Source organism: Colletotrichum chrysophilum (genome assembly GCF_026319265.1).
Source record: "Colletotrichum chrysophilum strain AFK26 chromosome Unknown scaffold_17, whole genome shotgun sequence".
NCBI lineage: Eukaryota > Fungi > Ascomycota > Sordariomycetes > Glomerellales > Glomerellaceae > Colletotrichum > Colletotrichum chrysophilum.
In genome coordinates, this window is record NW_026517304.1 from 20660 (window position 1) to 34660 (window position 14001).

General features: G+C 56.1%; 4 protein-coding genes across 4 annotated transcripts; 1 reads left to right on the forward strand and 3 right to left on the reverse strand.

The window, feature by feature from the left end:
* Window positions 1-715: 715 nt before the first annotated feature.
* COL26b_003104 (uncharacterized protein) lies at window positions 716-1630 on the forward strand (the record flags this gene model as incomplete). Its single annotated transcript, XM_053176009.1, has 2 exons — window positions 716-973; window positions 1040-1630. 2 exons carry the CDS (start codon window positions 716-718, stop codon window positions 1628-1630), a joined length of 849 nt encoding a protein of 282 aa, XP_053039909.1.
* Window positions 1631-3007: 1377 nt separating this feature from the next.
* COL26b_003105 (uncharacterized protein) lies at window positions 3008-4027 on the reverse strand (the record flags this gene model as incomplete). Its single annotated transcript, XM_053176010.1, has 1 exon — window positions 3008-4027. The coding sequence occupies one exon, from the start codon at window positions 4025-4027 to the stop codon at window positions 3008-3010; it is 1020 nt and encodes a 339-aa protein (XP_053039910.1).
* Window positions 4028-6864: 2837 nt separating this feature from the next.
* COL26b_003106 (uncharacterized protein) lies at window positions 6865-9565 on the reverse strand (the record flags this gene model as incomplete). The annotated part of the gene is made up of 4 exons (XM_053176011.1): window positions 6865-7440; window positions 7489-7917; window positions 7971-8132; window positions 8180-9565. 4 exons carry the CDS (start codon window positions 9563-9565, stop codon window positions 6865-6867), a joined length of 2553 nt encoding a protein of 850 aa, XP_053039911.1.
* Window positions 9566-10265: 700 nt separating this feature from the next.
* On the reverse strand, window positions 10266-11538 carry COL26b_003107 (uncharacterized protein; the record flags this gene model as incomplete). Its single annotated transcript, XM_053176012.1, has 2 exons — window positions 10266-10916; window positions 10969-11538. 2 exons carry the CDS (start codon window positions 11536-11538, stop codon window positions 10266-10268), a joined length of 1221 nt encoding a protein of 406 aa, XP_053039912.1.
* Window positions 11539-14001: the final 2463 nt, after the last annotated feature.

A 14001-nucleotide genomic window follows, 5' to 3' on the forward strand; every position in this document is an offset into this window, starting at 1 on the left:
GTTTACTTTGATGCCGTTATGGTTAAAACGTCTCACCGGCGGCCCTCTTGCCCCTGACGTCTGGAATGCGCCACATTTCCGGCGGCCGGTTCTCACATTCTTGGCGCCGCGGCGGCCACAACAAACACGGGACCCGGGAGGTCCACCGACATTCCGGCCCGTCATCTCGCGGGACCCCATTGGATGGAAGGCTTCTGTCTCAGTGTAGGTCGGGCATCGTTCTAATCTCGTTCTGTTCCTCAGTGTCTCTCATCGCTCGAGCTCGTCGGTCAAGGCGCCCCCCTGAACGTGGTTGGAAGCCTGCCAAGGCGTGTGGGGGAGAGGCAGCATAAAGAGAGGCCGACTCTTCAGCTTGACGATGTTCTGTCCTCCTCATCTCACACGCACTCACCAACAGTCGACAACCACAGGCTTTCGTTTGTCTGTCCTCGTTTTCCCTCCCCCTCCCTCCTTTTTGCTTTTCTGGTTTCCATCTGGCCCTAGTCACTCACTTAATAAACCAACCACACTCACTCAAAACCAACTGCAACCCGCAAGGCGCAACTCACACACATCTCCTTACAAGAGTCTTATAATCTTATCGTCGTCCACTCACCACCTCACACAAGCTCGACAGACTCTCACACTCATTTGCCTCGCCTTTTCCGTCCACTCATTTGGCATCGTCATCGAGAAAACGAGATTTAAACAGACAACAACAGGTTCATCAATCAAAATGCAGATCCAATCCGTCCTCGTCACCATCGGCGCCCTCGCCGCCACGGCCGCCGCCAAGCCCAACCACCTCCCCTTCAAGCACAAGGACGGCAGCCTCGCCATCGTCAACGGCACCATCGTCACCCTGACCCGCGTCCACCAGCAGGTCGAGACCTGGTGCCCCGAGCCCACCACCCTGTACTTCAACAACCGCACCTACAAGATCGACAAGCCCACCACCTTCAAGATCCCCGACTGCCCCTGCACCGAGATCTACGTGAGTCTTTCTCTTCTCTTTACTTCTTCGCCTGTTTTCAATGACTTACAAACTCTGGCTTGCTAGACCACCAACTACGACCACGGCTACTACCCCACCGGCGTCGTCCCTCCCGCCCCCGCTCCCCCCGTCGAGACCGGCGTCCCCGGCACCGAGTGCGGCGGCAGCCCCTGCCCGGGCCCCGCGCCTACTGGCCCCGCGGTTCCTCCCCAGGTCCCCGGCCAGTCTGGCGCCCCCGGCCCTGCTCCCAGCGCTCCTGCCGTTCCCGGTGCGCCTGGCACTCCCAGCACTCCCGGCACCCCTGCCACCCCCGGTGGCGAGGGCGGTGATGCTGGCAACGGCGGAAACGGAGGCAACGGCGGCAACGGCGGCAATGGAGGCAACGGCGGCAATGGAGGCAACGGAGGCAACGGAGGCAATGGTGGAAACGGTGGAAACGGAGGCAACGGCGGAAACGGCACTCCCGGTTCCCCTGGCACCCCGGGCACTCCCGGTACCCCCGGCACCCCCGGCGGCTCTGGCGGTGCTGGCAACGGCACCGAGTGCGGCGGCGCCCCCTGCCCCACACACGTCGTCGTCGCCGGCGCCGAGAAGCAGGCCGCCCTCGCCGGCTCCCTGGCCCTCATCGCCGGTGCCGTCGCCGTCTTCGCTCTGTGAACGGGGCAGCCCTCTTCCACACCCACCAATCTTCCCATCCTCCGTTCGTCAAGTTCAATCAACCTTTTTCCACTCCTCACATCAACATCGCCTTCGTTTTCGTGTGTTCTCATGGCCTTGACTGGGAAAACTGAAGAGCGACTCAATTCACAACACAGCAGACATTGATGGAAGCCAACGGTGTCTGACGGGCAGGCAGAGAGGGCTGTGTGGGCATCGAAGCCAGTGTCCCAATGCGCTCCTGCGCCTTCTGTCACCACACCCCCCCTTGCCAACCACCCGTCACACCTTGTTCTCCATCCTCTCGTCGGCTGCCGAATCTCTTCATCCCTCTCGGACATCCCAACGATACGAAACGTGTTCATGTGTGGACGGCGACGAACAAGGAACATTGCTTGACGACACGAAGCGGTGGTTGTCCATCGCCAACATCATCATCATCATCATTCTTATCTGCATTCTGGATTTCCATCTTCACGTCCTGTTTTGTTGTTCCTTATTAATGTCACCCTTTTTTATGACGCCGATATGCCCAGAGATGAGCAGCTATAGACGGGGGGGAACGCGGTTGGTTCCTCAGCAGCAAAAGGGGAGGAAGGAGAAACGTTACTGTTTAGAGAGAGGTGCGTAGAGCAGAGACAGACAGGCGGCCTCGCTGGAACCCGGGAGAAAAACTGGGGGATGGGTGTTGGCCGCAGCAGTGGATGAAAGGGGACGTTTTGTTTTTCCCTTTGTAAAGAATCACCCGCGCGTGTTTCCCAAAGGAGGGGGGAAGGGGGGGCTTTTGCTTCCTGGCTTTGTCTCTTGAGTTTTTTGTTGTTGTTGTCGAGTATTATTTACTACCTATCCTAATACACACACATTTCAAATCAAATACTTGCTTTGTTTGGCGATGACAGCTTTGTTGAGGAAATGCAAATACTTACCCAAGGTCCGATGCTACTACTTACTACCTTTAGTGAAAGGGACTTCCAGACGGCAGGTGGCAGGGATTCGTCTCCCTGAAGAAGTGTTTTTGGTTCAACGACTAGAGTATTCGACTAAAGTACAGTACGAAGCTGGGAAATAGCAAGGTGCTTGTTGGTTGCATCGAGGTCACACTGGCGGTGGGATGCATAACATGCCATTGGACAATCCGACCCCCGGGTTGCCAATCACGGAAAGCTGCTGCGCCGCACCGATGCACACGATCACTTATATGACGTGGTGGATGAAGCGACAGAGAGATGGAGATTGGCCAATAGATTTTGCTAGGTATTTTGGAAGTAAAGGGGGTATCAACTAAGAAACGCACGTAGGCTACATCAAATGACTGGTAACACACATAAAAAAGAAAAGACAGATCAAGGACCGGCTGGAAACGTTGCGACCTGCGGCTCATTCCAGCTCGGCTACAAAGGGTCCTGTCTGTTGCCGTTTTGCGTCACCGCCAGAGAGGCCTGCTGCATAGGGCGACGAGTTCGAGTGCGACAGCGGCTTTACTTCGTACGGATTGGTGGCGAAGTCAGGATAGTCGGAGTGGGCGTAGCAGTTGTTGTTGCTCAAGGCGCCGGGTTGCGACTTTGCCGGCGCTCCCCTGGAGACTTGACGGATGTGGAGTGGTCTTGGATATGCGTTCTGAAATGGGTTCTGGGCACCATCGTTGGGTGGCGGCGGCGGCAAGGATTTGTTATATGATGGCCTAATTGGGAGGTTCATCTGGTTCCCGAGCGTCGCATAGCTCGCGACGGGATGGTTGGGTGCCGGAGGCATCTGTGGTGGGCTGTTGGAACGGTAGTTGGAGACATAAGACCCGTGCAGAGAGTTCTGGCTGTGGTGACGTGCATGCGTGGACGGCAGGTGGTAAGAGTTGAAGGGCGCAGGAGAAGCTTGCTGCTGCTGCTGCTGCATCTTGGACTTGATGCGCTCGACCAATTGGCCATGGCTCTTCTTGAGCGTTTTCTTGACGAAGGACGTGGTAAAGACGTTGCAGCGCATGTCAACGTCTTCGCGCAGGTACAGGCCGGTCAGCGGGGCGCCGATGCCGAGCTCGACGGGTTCGATGGGTTCGCCCGGGAGCGAGCCGGCCACGGTCCACTTATCCCGGATCTCCAGACCCATCGGGGCGTAACAGTGGGTCTGCAGGCCGGTGGGCAGGTCGTGGAAAGCGCAGGTGTAGCTGACGTCGCCCGTGGCCAAACCGCCAGGCAGGTAAGAGATCTCGTCGGTGAGCGAGTACCAGACGCAAGAATGCTCTTCGGGAGGGGCGTGGGCGGGTGGCTTGATAACGTGGCGTTCCTTGATGAGAGGGTTCAGGTCGATCATGTCCAGGTGGTTGTGGAGGAAGTCCAGGACGGCCTCGCGGCTTATGCCGCTGGGCAGGGGAGAGATTGTGGTGAAGGTTGTGCGTTTTGACATGGTGGTCGTGTTGAGGAAGACTCGGACTCGGTGGGAGGTAAGTTTGTTCGGGATCGGACGGCTGGCTAGACCATGCAACAAAACCAAGTTTGGATACCTTACGGTAAGTGTATTGGGGAGGTAGGTACTTTGGAGGGCGGGAGAGGTGGGAGGTGAGTTTAAGGTTGTAAGGTTCGGGTGAACGGCCGCTTTCCTTGGGATGGAACAAGATTTCAGGAGCAGCAAATCTCGAAGGGGATAGTTTGCCAATCGGGAAACTGGAATGGTTATCAATGACGAAACGAGCTGTCAATGTTGCTGCTAGCGAGGTCGGGGGACGGTGAAGCAAGCGTGCGTTTGTGGTTCGGAGGCAGTGCCCAGGTAGGTTGCCTGTAGGATCTACGGCCGGGGGACGGAGGACGGAGGCGCAGAGGGAGGAGCTTCCCCCCGGGTCAGCAGCAAGCCGCGGGGCGTAGCGCTGGTAGTGGCGTCGTCGCGCGGTGAAGCCGATTTAGCCCCCAGTGGAGGTGTCCCTGCCGGAAGCTGAAGAAGCCGGACTGAGAGCCTGGGAAGGGAATCTTAGCACCTGTAGAACGGTAGATAGGTAAGGGTAAGGTAAGGTAAAACGAGAAAGGATTGCTGCCGGGGTGGTGTTGTTTAAACCAAGAAAGACAGGCCGGTCTCTCTTGAAATAGGTTGCAAGGTGGATAGCGAGAAAAGGAGCGCGCAAAGCAAGTTGGAGACAGGGGTGGTGAAAAGGGAATGAAGAGGAAGAGATGCCAGTCTGCCTTAAGTTAGTTTTCGTCGTCGTGCTCGTTTCCGAAGGGGGCCCGTCAGGCGTGCTGTCGAGGAATGACAGGATCGAGTTTACTGGCTCGCTCGGGTGACGCTGAGTGACGCTGGGCGCCGGCGGCCGCCTCCCCTCCCCCCAACCCCAAGGCACCAGCCAGCCAGTTCCAGGTTCCCAGGGCCGCTGCTGCAGGCGTCTGTCCAGGGTTCGGTTAACGTGAATGGATGTCCTTCGTCCGGATTGGTTGTCAAGACGGTGATGCATGGCTCTTTTCCTCTCTCTTGGCTTTTTCCCTTTGGACCTGTCCCGGGCACCTTGATTCCCCGAATGGGTTTGTTTCCTGTGTCTTTCCAAGACGGGGACGGGAACAATAGCAAACTTTGGAGGCTCAACAATGCGATCGGTACGGCACTGCGGCCTCCACAGGCCTTGGTCTTGGTCTTGGTCTTGGGCGGTCGGCTACCTCTACGATTGGCTGCGCAGGCCGGGCAGTCGCTCGATGGTCACTGGAGCAGCTTAGTGAGTGCCCTTGGTGCCCTCCGTCAGCAGCGGAGACACACGGGCGGAATCAAGGCCGCAACGTGGCGGCGGCCGCCATGTCTGGTGGGTCACGCTGCCAGCTCCACTGCTGTGGCATGCTGGAGCCGATTCACATCCGACAACCGCCATTGGGTCCATCGTTTACCACCCAAGACCGCCCCGCGATCCCACTAGGCCTGAACCTCTCCAAGCTGAGATGCATGCCCACGCTGCACTTAAATCTCTCCAGTGCTCCCCCCCGGCCCGATGCTGGAGACGCGCTTTTACGAGCTGAAGGAAAACAGAAACAAGTCCCCAGAATGGTGCAGAGGTATGCGGACGTGAACCCGCCGACGCCTCCAACATACGAATGCCTACTTTGAGTCCAACAAGTGTGTCCGGGCTGCAAAAGTACCGTGTCCGTGTTTGCCTGCTGAGCACCATGACTTACACCAACCAACCAGCCCACCAAACTCCTTGGCGCATGCCCCCAAAACGTCGACTCGTAAAAGCCTGTCGGCCGCCGCCATCATTTCTGCATCAAATGTCTCTCAACCTCCTGGCGGCCGCTGTCATCCCATCTCATCGGGGAAGGCAGGCAGGCAAAAGAGCACACCGAAAGTCTCAGAAGAAACATCCCGCCTCGAGAGCGTTACATTCCTCATGCCCATCTGTTGGCTGTGCGATTGCTGGGTAACATGACGCAGCATGGTCCTATTTCAAGGTGCTTCCAAACCGCCTTCTCCCGAGACCCTCTGCCGGGGGCTGATGGCTCGTCGTCGTCGATCACTCGTTTCACGACATGTGGCCTCCTTCCTAACCCTCGAGGATCGCTGCCTCCGTTCATCCGTCACCCCAGTTCAGAAATATAGAGGGGGAGGAGATTCGCTGCCCATCTCCCCCCCCCAAAAATCGAGATCCCTAGCAACACGTGGATAACGTGCGTGAGAGCAAACCTGCTCAGGGCCAGGGTCTCCTTTAACTCCTAGTCCCTCCCCTCCCTCTCTCGTAAACTCCTAGCGCATTCACGGGTATCATTACCTATTTGCTTTTGAGTGCTGACTGACATGCAACGTGCTGCGGATAGTTCGGCTGCAGTAACCAAAAGTCAAAGAGGCTTTCGACGGCCGCCATGGATCTCACGATGGGCCTTACGCACACTAAATTATCAACTGATTTGCGCGGGAGAAAACAGGCCATATCCCAGACTAGGTAGGATAGCTAGCACAAGCACCTACGCGTGCGCTCTGTGGCTCTAAACAAACGTCCGCAGTCTCGTAGCGTCTTTCATCCGACCACGCGGCGCTAGGATGCGCCAGCTGCCACAAAAGACATGCTCCGACGACTGCAAACTGTTGGTGCGCACTCGGATCTTTCTTCTTCAGTCGGCTGCTCCCATCATGAGTGCGCACTGTTGCTGTCAAAGTCAGAAAGTCAGGTCATTTCGTCAGGTAGAGTAAGTATCATGTTGCGCCACGTCTCCGTGACTCGGTCGTATGTATTATGCTAGGTATGCAATGCTATGGGTGACGAACACCACTACCCATGTTCAAATCTCCTTACACCACCGCGCCAGCACGTTATTCAGCTTGACGCCTACCGGAATCTCTTCCAGCGCCATGTCAACCTTCCACATCTTGCCTTCCAGGCCGCCGTAGCCAGAGGCTCGCCCGGTGCCTAGGCCCGCGGGCACCAGCAGACTCAGAGACACCAGCCGCTCCCACGCCGTGCCGGCGACGCCGCGACCCCATACCCGCACTCCGCCTCCGAGGGCGAGCATGCCCGAGCTAGCCGACTGCACGCGCTGCCGGCCCATCAGGGAGCTGTACTCGTCGTACGCCATGGCGAAATTGACCGTGTCTGTGTGAGCCACGATATCCAGGCGTGCTGCGGCGATGAGCAGCCCCAGGTCCAGCTCTGAGAGCGAAGACAGGATATGCAACTTGGAGTTTGGTGGTCTTAGGGAGACCGCTGACCCAGCCGGGGGCGGGAGGACCAGGTCTGGGGCTTCGAGCGATAGCGAGGACAGCGGGAGGATGCATTCCGACCAAAACGCCGATACCGATTTTGATGTCGCATAGTGGCACTGAAGGAGATTCTGGAATGACTTCTCTTTGCGCAACACCTGGACACGGGTTAGTTGCGTGCTTCTCAACCTCGCTGGTTCGCTTACCTCGATCATCGCATTCCAATTTGCATAGAAGGCTTCGTGTCCCTCGACGCTGACATCGATCCCCTCCGCTTCCATGTCTTCTTCGTCAACCGTAAGGCCTTGCTTGCACACGTTCCAGTACGCTGGCAAACTCTTCGGCATAGACAAGTAGACATATCGATGGCTGAAACGACTCTTGACGCGCTTTTCCAGCATTTCCACAACATCCATCCGTGTCGTGCAGCCCAACACCGCAATGGGGGCTTTCCGTGCTTGCGCGATATCAAACAGATTGTAGAGCAGGGTCTGGCGCGGGTGAGCAGCAAACATGTCAAACTCGTCAATGACGAAAATGACAGCCTGCGACGTCACCCCCTCTTCCGCCTGAGCCATTTCTGACGGGTGGGAGAGGAGCGCCAGCAGCGAGGCCATGGTGTCGGCGTAGTTGGCCTGGTATTGAATTAGAGACCTCTCCATCTTTGAGCAGTTCGACGTGGACCTACCCGAGCCGTGATGTCGTCTTCGGCATCCATCTCCTTGCCCAGCTGGCGCCATATCTCCTTCAGAGCCAACTTGTCATCCGTGTGGATGAAGCCATTGAGGCGCACCACATGGAACTCCTTCTTGTATTGTAAAGACAGGTCGCTGACAATGCTCTCAACAAGCTGGGGATGTCAGTCTTCTTCTTGGGTGATGTTCTTGCGTTGCTTACCGTGGTCTTGCCGCATCCCCTGGCTCCGATCACCAACATCGAGTTTCCCTCTCCTGCAAGCACTGTCTGCTCCACCAGCTGGTGTGCTTTCTCATATGCCTCATCCTGATCAATCAACTTGATCCGTCGGCGCCCCGTACACCTATCGAGCAGCACTCTCTTCATGCTGTTCAGGTGTTGGGCGAAGTTAGGAATCTTGGCCACCTCACCAGCCGCTAAAACCCGAGATTCCTTTTGCTGAACACAATCGTCACAGTACCAGTCGCCCTTGGGAACCTTCGGGACATTGTGGCACTTTTGGTGATAGCACCGATCACATCCATCGCAGAACAAAATCTTGTTTCCCGCCTTTGAGTCTGGCTTCGAACAGACGACGCAGATATCTTCATCTTCCGATTCCTCCTCTTCTTTGGCAGGCCCTCCCTCGACCTCGAGCTCAGGTTCCTCTTCCTCGTCTTCTTCCACCGGCTCCTCCTCAACCGCTTTGTGGGCCGGCCTTCGTGGTTTTGTCGTACTCGCAGCCTTGGGCGTCGCCTTTCCCGGGGTCTGCTTACTTCGTCCAGACTTTGTTGGCAGATCCTCAAAGAACACCTCTTCCTTGCTTTGTTCGTTATCAAAAGCAACGCTCTTGCTTCTCCTTGGTGTCCCGTCCCTTTTCGACGGCGTCAAGATGCCCTTCAACGGCATGGAAACGTTGCGAACCGCCTTGCCGGTTGCCTTTTTCGTCTCCTGGACATCGTCGGCCGCTGACGATGTCGCGCGGGACACTGGTGTGCCGGAACGGATCCCTCCCAGCTGCTCCTCCAACACTTTGGCCGTTGGTATCCTGCGCCTCCCACTGGCGCGCGCCTTCACCTCTGTTTCCTCGGTTGTGGGAATCTCCTCTGCCGGGTCCAGCTCCACTGCGTTTATTGCACCTTTCTGCGACGGCACTCGTTTTCTAGCTGCTTTCTGCTTCGGCTCAGGCACGACCGCCTTCGCTACGCCACCGCTCTTTCTCACCGTCGGGCTCGCCTTCTGCGCATTCACCTCCTTGGGGTTCAGATGCAGCTCATCGTCGGAGTCTGGCACATCGTACGCATCGATATTGATCTGGCCACGAGCGGCAATTGGAACCTTGGGCGTCGGTCGGTTCACGCTTCGAACGTTTCGGATTCGTTTTGGAGGAGCGCCCTCCTCTGGGGAGTCGGGAACCTCGTATGGCGAGCTAACGGCCGGGGCGGTCTTGCGGCTGGACTTCTTGACGGCCGATGAGCCGACGCCAGGGGTGGATTTTGGCGTTGTCGGAGAGGATTTCGAAAGGTCGTTCAGTCTGCGCTTCTTCTGGAGGGACGAGGGCAGCTCGGGCTCTTTGCGCTTGCGGCTTGAGCCGGCGTTTGGTGCCATTTTGATGGCTTGACTGGGAAATCGTGGTGAGCGATATGGTGAGACGTCGAACTCGGGGAATCAGTTGCCGCCAGATGGACGTCTGATTATCCGTAGAGCTGGCGCCAGGTTTCTGGGGTTACTATCGGGAATTTTGGAGCAACGGGACAGGGGTCCGACGCGTCGTTAGAAGTGAACGCGGTGCTGGCTAAGGTAGTACGTACATCGTAGGCATGGTCCAAGCGCTGGGAGCTATCGGCCGTGTCAAAGGCAGGTCTGTTCTCGGCCGGTTGGCATCTGTTGGTCTCCCTGACATTACTAGATTCTTGCAGTACATGAATCGATTGAATAAATGTTACTTGCCGTCTCATCTTTGTGTGTTCATGCCAACATCAATCTTAAGTGCACGTTTGTAGTTCAATACAGAGGACCGTATCGTTCCTCTAGCTTCGTTTAGCAATCTCCTTTCTGAATACCTGGTATGACCAGAACCAACTCATTGCACCCCCTATCCATAGAGCTGCATAGAAGTCGGGTGTCTCTCCAATCTTCTGTCCTGCACAAATCAGCCCGTATAACGCCGTCGCTGTGAACTTTACTTTCCCCAGCCCTGTTTTTTGTTGATACATGCACCTCTGTTTAGCGCGCCCATTCTCTTCTGTGAAGATTCTCATGCCTCCGCATTTCTGAGCTTCCTCTCTGTCTTCCCAACCTCACCTCTTTACAGCAGAGTGGGCGCAGTGCTCTTCGTCCATCCCTTGGCCTTCATGCCGGCCTCAATAATCCTCCAGATAGCCTCAGAGGCCTCCTTGTCTCTAAATTTGGCAGCCTCGATGGCACCCGCACCATCACGCCAGCGGTCGACTCCAATGTGCATCACACGGTGTCCCCACTCGCGGACACTTTCAGGCGGCTGGTCACCACGCCAGCCAACGTAAACGCCTTGAATGCGGCGAAACAGGTCCTGCGGGTTGCTCCATTTGTAGTTCTTGAATTGCCACGACTGGCCCGTGGTGAAGACTGCAACGACACGGTTCCAGTATTCTGGCTTGAACTGCTCGGGGCCCTCGACGAGAATGAAGCGCATGGGGCGCGAGGGGTCGATCTCCTTCATGATGCGCGACACATGCAACATACTCGAGGCCGCAGCACCACCATCGGGATTGACGTAGCGCCCCTGCTCCAGGAACGAGCGAATGTTGGACAATCGCAAGAGCGAGGAGGCGGACGGCGAGAGAAGAATGATAGGATCGGGACGACGCGTTGGAGCCTTCGGGTTGAGTGCGAGGGAAGGGTTGGAGCTGATGTTTGACGATCCCTGGGGCTTCTTTTGGATGAATGGAACGGCGAGCTTGCGGACGTGGGAAAAGTCCTGTGAAATCTATCAGTCGATGCCGGGGGACATCGCCACACATGCGACTCACTGTAGGCTTGACACCGCGCAGAATGGAGTTGCGGTCACCCATCTTGCGCTCTCCGTTGTAGATGACGGCCAGTCTGGGATCCAGCGTTCCGCGTCCAGCTCTGCTCGACGCAGCCGCAGGAGCAGCCTTGGACGCGCTTGCGCCAGCACCTTCTTTGCCCTCCTTGTCGCCAGCCAGCGGCTTGATATGCTCACTTTCTTCACTAGCGCCTTCCAGCCAGGTAAACAGGTCTAGACGTTCGACGAACGCGAGGTTCTGGACAGTTCCAAGGCTTCCCAACTCCTCGTTAAGGCGAGTCGCGCTGGCATTGTATTCGGGAATGGCAACGTCCTTGTTCAGCCAGGCGAAGTAGATGGATCGAAGGTCGACGGGACGGTCGCTCGATATGAAGCGCGTCGGAGTATCCAGAGACACCGATACGGTCGACGGGTGCGAAAAGCGCAGATGTGTAGCTTTGGAGAGAGGAACCTCGGCCGCTGAGGCATCAGAGGAGGCTGTCGGAACCGCAGGTCGTTTGGATGCGATCGACTGGCGCAGCAAGAGCAGGGGGTCCTGCTCAACGGCAGCCATCGTGAAGAGTTTCGGCGTTGATAATTGACAGTAGGGTATCCACAGTAGTTGCGGTCGGATTGCGACGCGCGATATTTATAACCAGGTAGAATTGAGGTGAATTGACTGCGACGAGTGCTGGCGAAGGTAAGGATGGGCCTCGAATTTTGGGGTTGCGACCAGCCTCACAGCTGTTGCTAGCTAGGAGCACCAGCCACGAAAAGACCCCAGGCACCTGCGCCACACCATCAGGAAAGCCACAATGAAGTCCGCCTTGCTAAAACTACATGTTGCACTGACAGCTACATAAGGAGGAGTGCTGGGTTCCGTAGGTCACGAACCGGAGTTTTTTTGCTTTACCAATACCTCAGACCTTTGACAACAAACACTCTCAATCTCTATTATCTCTCTCTGAGGTGATCGATACCTCTGATCCCTGACGCCTGTCATTCACAGTCTGCCCAACTTTAAGTAGCGAACCCTCTCTTCTTCTACCATGATAGACGCACATCCCTTTGCCACCGGATGGATGCTTAGGATTTGTCGGGCACATGGGGCTGCTCGGTAGGTGCTCTGGTATGTCAAACTCGAATGGCTGGGCATTCATCGTTTTCTTGGGCCGCGGCCGATGGTCCGGTTTTGCGTCCCACCATTCCTTGGGCTTTGTGGGCAGCTGCTTATGACAGTCTTGCACCTTCTTCCTCTCGAATCCAGAGGCAGGTTCCGGATGCTAGCTGTCGCCGTCTCCTCCCGGTGGTATCACATTCCCGAAGAAACCTCGGGGTCTCCCATCAGCGGTGTCTTCGTGTAGAGGTGGCGTCTTGACCCGCGTTGCTTCCTGCGCCAAAGGTCAGAATCACGCAAGCTATGAGCGATTATCGAGAGAACTTACTCCGGCTGGATAAGGGGTCATGGTGTAGTCTAATTGGTCTGAATTATGGCGTTACTTACACAGTACTGAAATCACAGGACGGCTTCACTCACGAAGAAAGGTTTCGGGATCGGGGGTGGTAGCTGGTGTTCTGCCAGCCAAGACCTCTCGAACTGAACTTGTCACGCTGCTGATAGTGTCATTGGAATCTCTGCGATGCCAAGGTGACTTTCCGAACCACCGTTGTCCGGATTTTGAGCTGTTTGGGGCGTCCTTGGTGAACCCCCAGTTCAATGACTTGAGACCTGACGAGCTTCCAACCTTCTTCAAAGCTGCGGAAATTTGATGAGGGTGGGGTGGTGCACTCGGCTCCTCGGGAGCTGTCTTCTGCTCCAAGTCAGATACGTAAAAACCATGGATATCAGTGCCTGCGACTCACAGGCTTACTCTTGAATAAGTTGAACTTTGCAGATTCCCCGCGACGTTTGGTACTGGACGTACCTATGGACTTCCAGCTGCGGGGTGTGTCCGATCCATTATTCTTCATGTTCACCTCGATTTCTTCGGTGTGTGTCTGAGAGATATTCATAGTTGAAGAGATGCTGGGCAGATGGTCACAAATGTGGCTTGGAGCGCGGGGGTTTTGCAAAGACAGCACGAGAGCTTCTTCTGACGACGGGCTCAAAGGCCCGTGATTGATAATTGTCAGAGGTGAAGGTTCCGCTTCAGAGTTAGAAGGCTCGCTGGCCCCAGAGTATCGAGATTTGGACAATTTGTTTGATCGTTTCCAGAAGTTGCCGCTGGTTTTGCGGGATACGTTCCGGACTTCTCGCTCCGCCCAATACCCTTCTGGAAACCACACCTATTCGAATCCTTCTTTGGGTGGTCTTGGGGGATCGAAGTTAGACCCTCGCTGCGGCGTTGCTAAGTAATTGCCTGGTGACTGTTGGGAAGCCATTGATGTGGGCGTCGATCGATTCATTGAGTGCGGTGTGGCTGGTGAGCCTGGCATCGCCTGTTTCCCGAAATACCCCTCTGCCAAAGCTGGCTTCGGCGTGCTTGAGCCATCCCAGCTGGCTGGTGTGTCCATGGATCCGTCAGGTATTATGAGTCGAAGTGCTGTTTTAAATGATAGTCGTTGGGTCTCTCTCTGGGTTTCAGGGAACGTTTGGGACGAAGAACTGTAGAATTGGTTAGCTATGAATGGTTGCAATTGCTTTTGCGTCTACTCACGTTCGCCTGCAGGATGTTAGGGACATTGAAGAAGGCTCGGCGCCTAGAGGAGGGTCGGAACCTGAGCCTCGACGTGCCATCGTTCCGTAAACGCTATCATATTCCCAAGCACCGAACATGATATAGGGTCAAGGGATGGATGCTGGGCTGATAGGAAGAAGACGGACGAGGCGGAAGGATACTGCAGAAGCTACAGATACGTCGGCGCGCGCGGTCTGGAGACGAAAAGAATACATAGGTGGCAGAGATGGTAGAGAATGCCTTCAGGACCGAACAGGAGACTGAAAAGCTCTTCATATCATGCAGGTGACTGTGGATGAAGGCACCTGTTGAGCAGGGCCAGTATGGTTCGCACCTGCTGCGCCCTTGCTGAGCTGTAC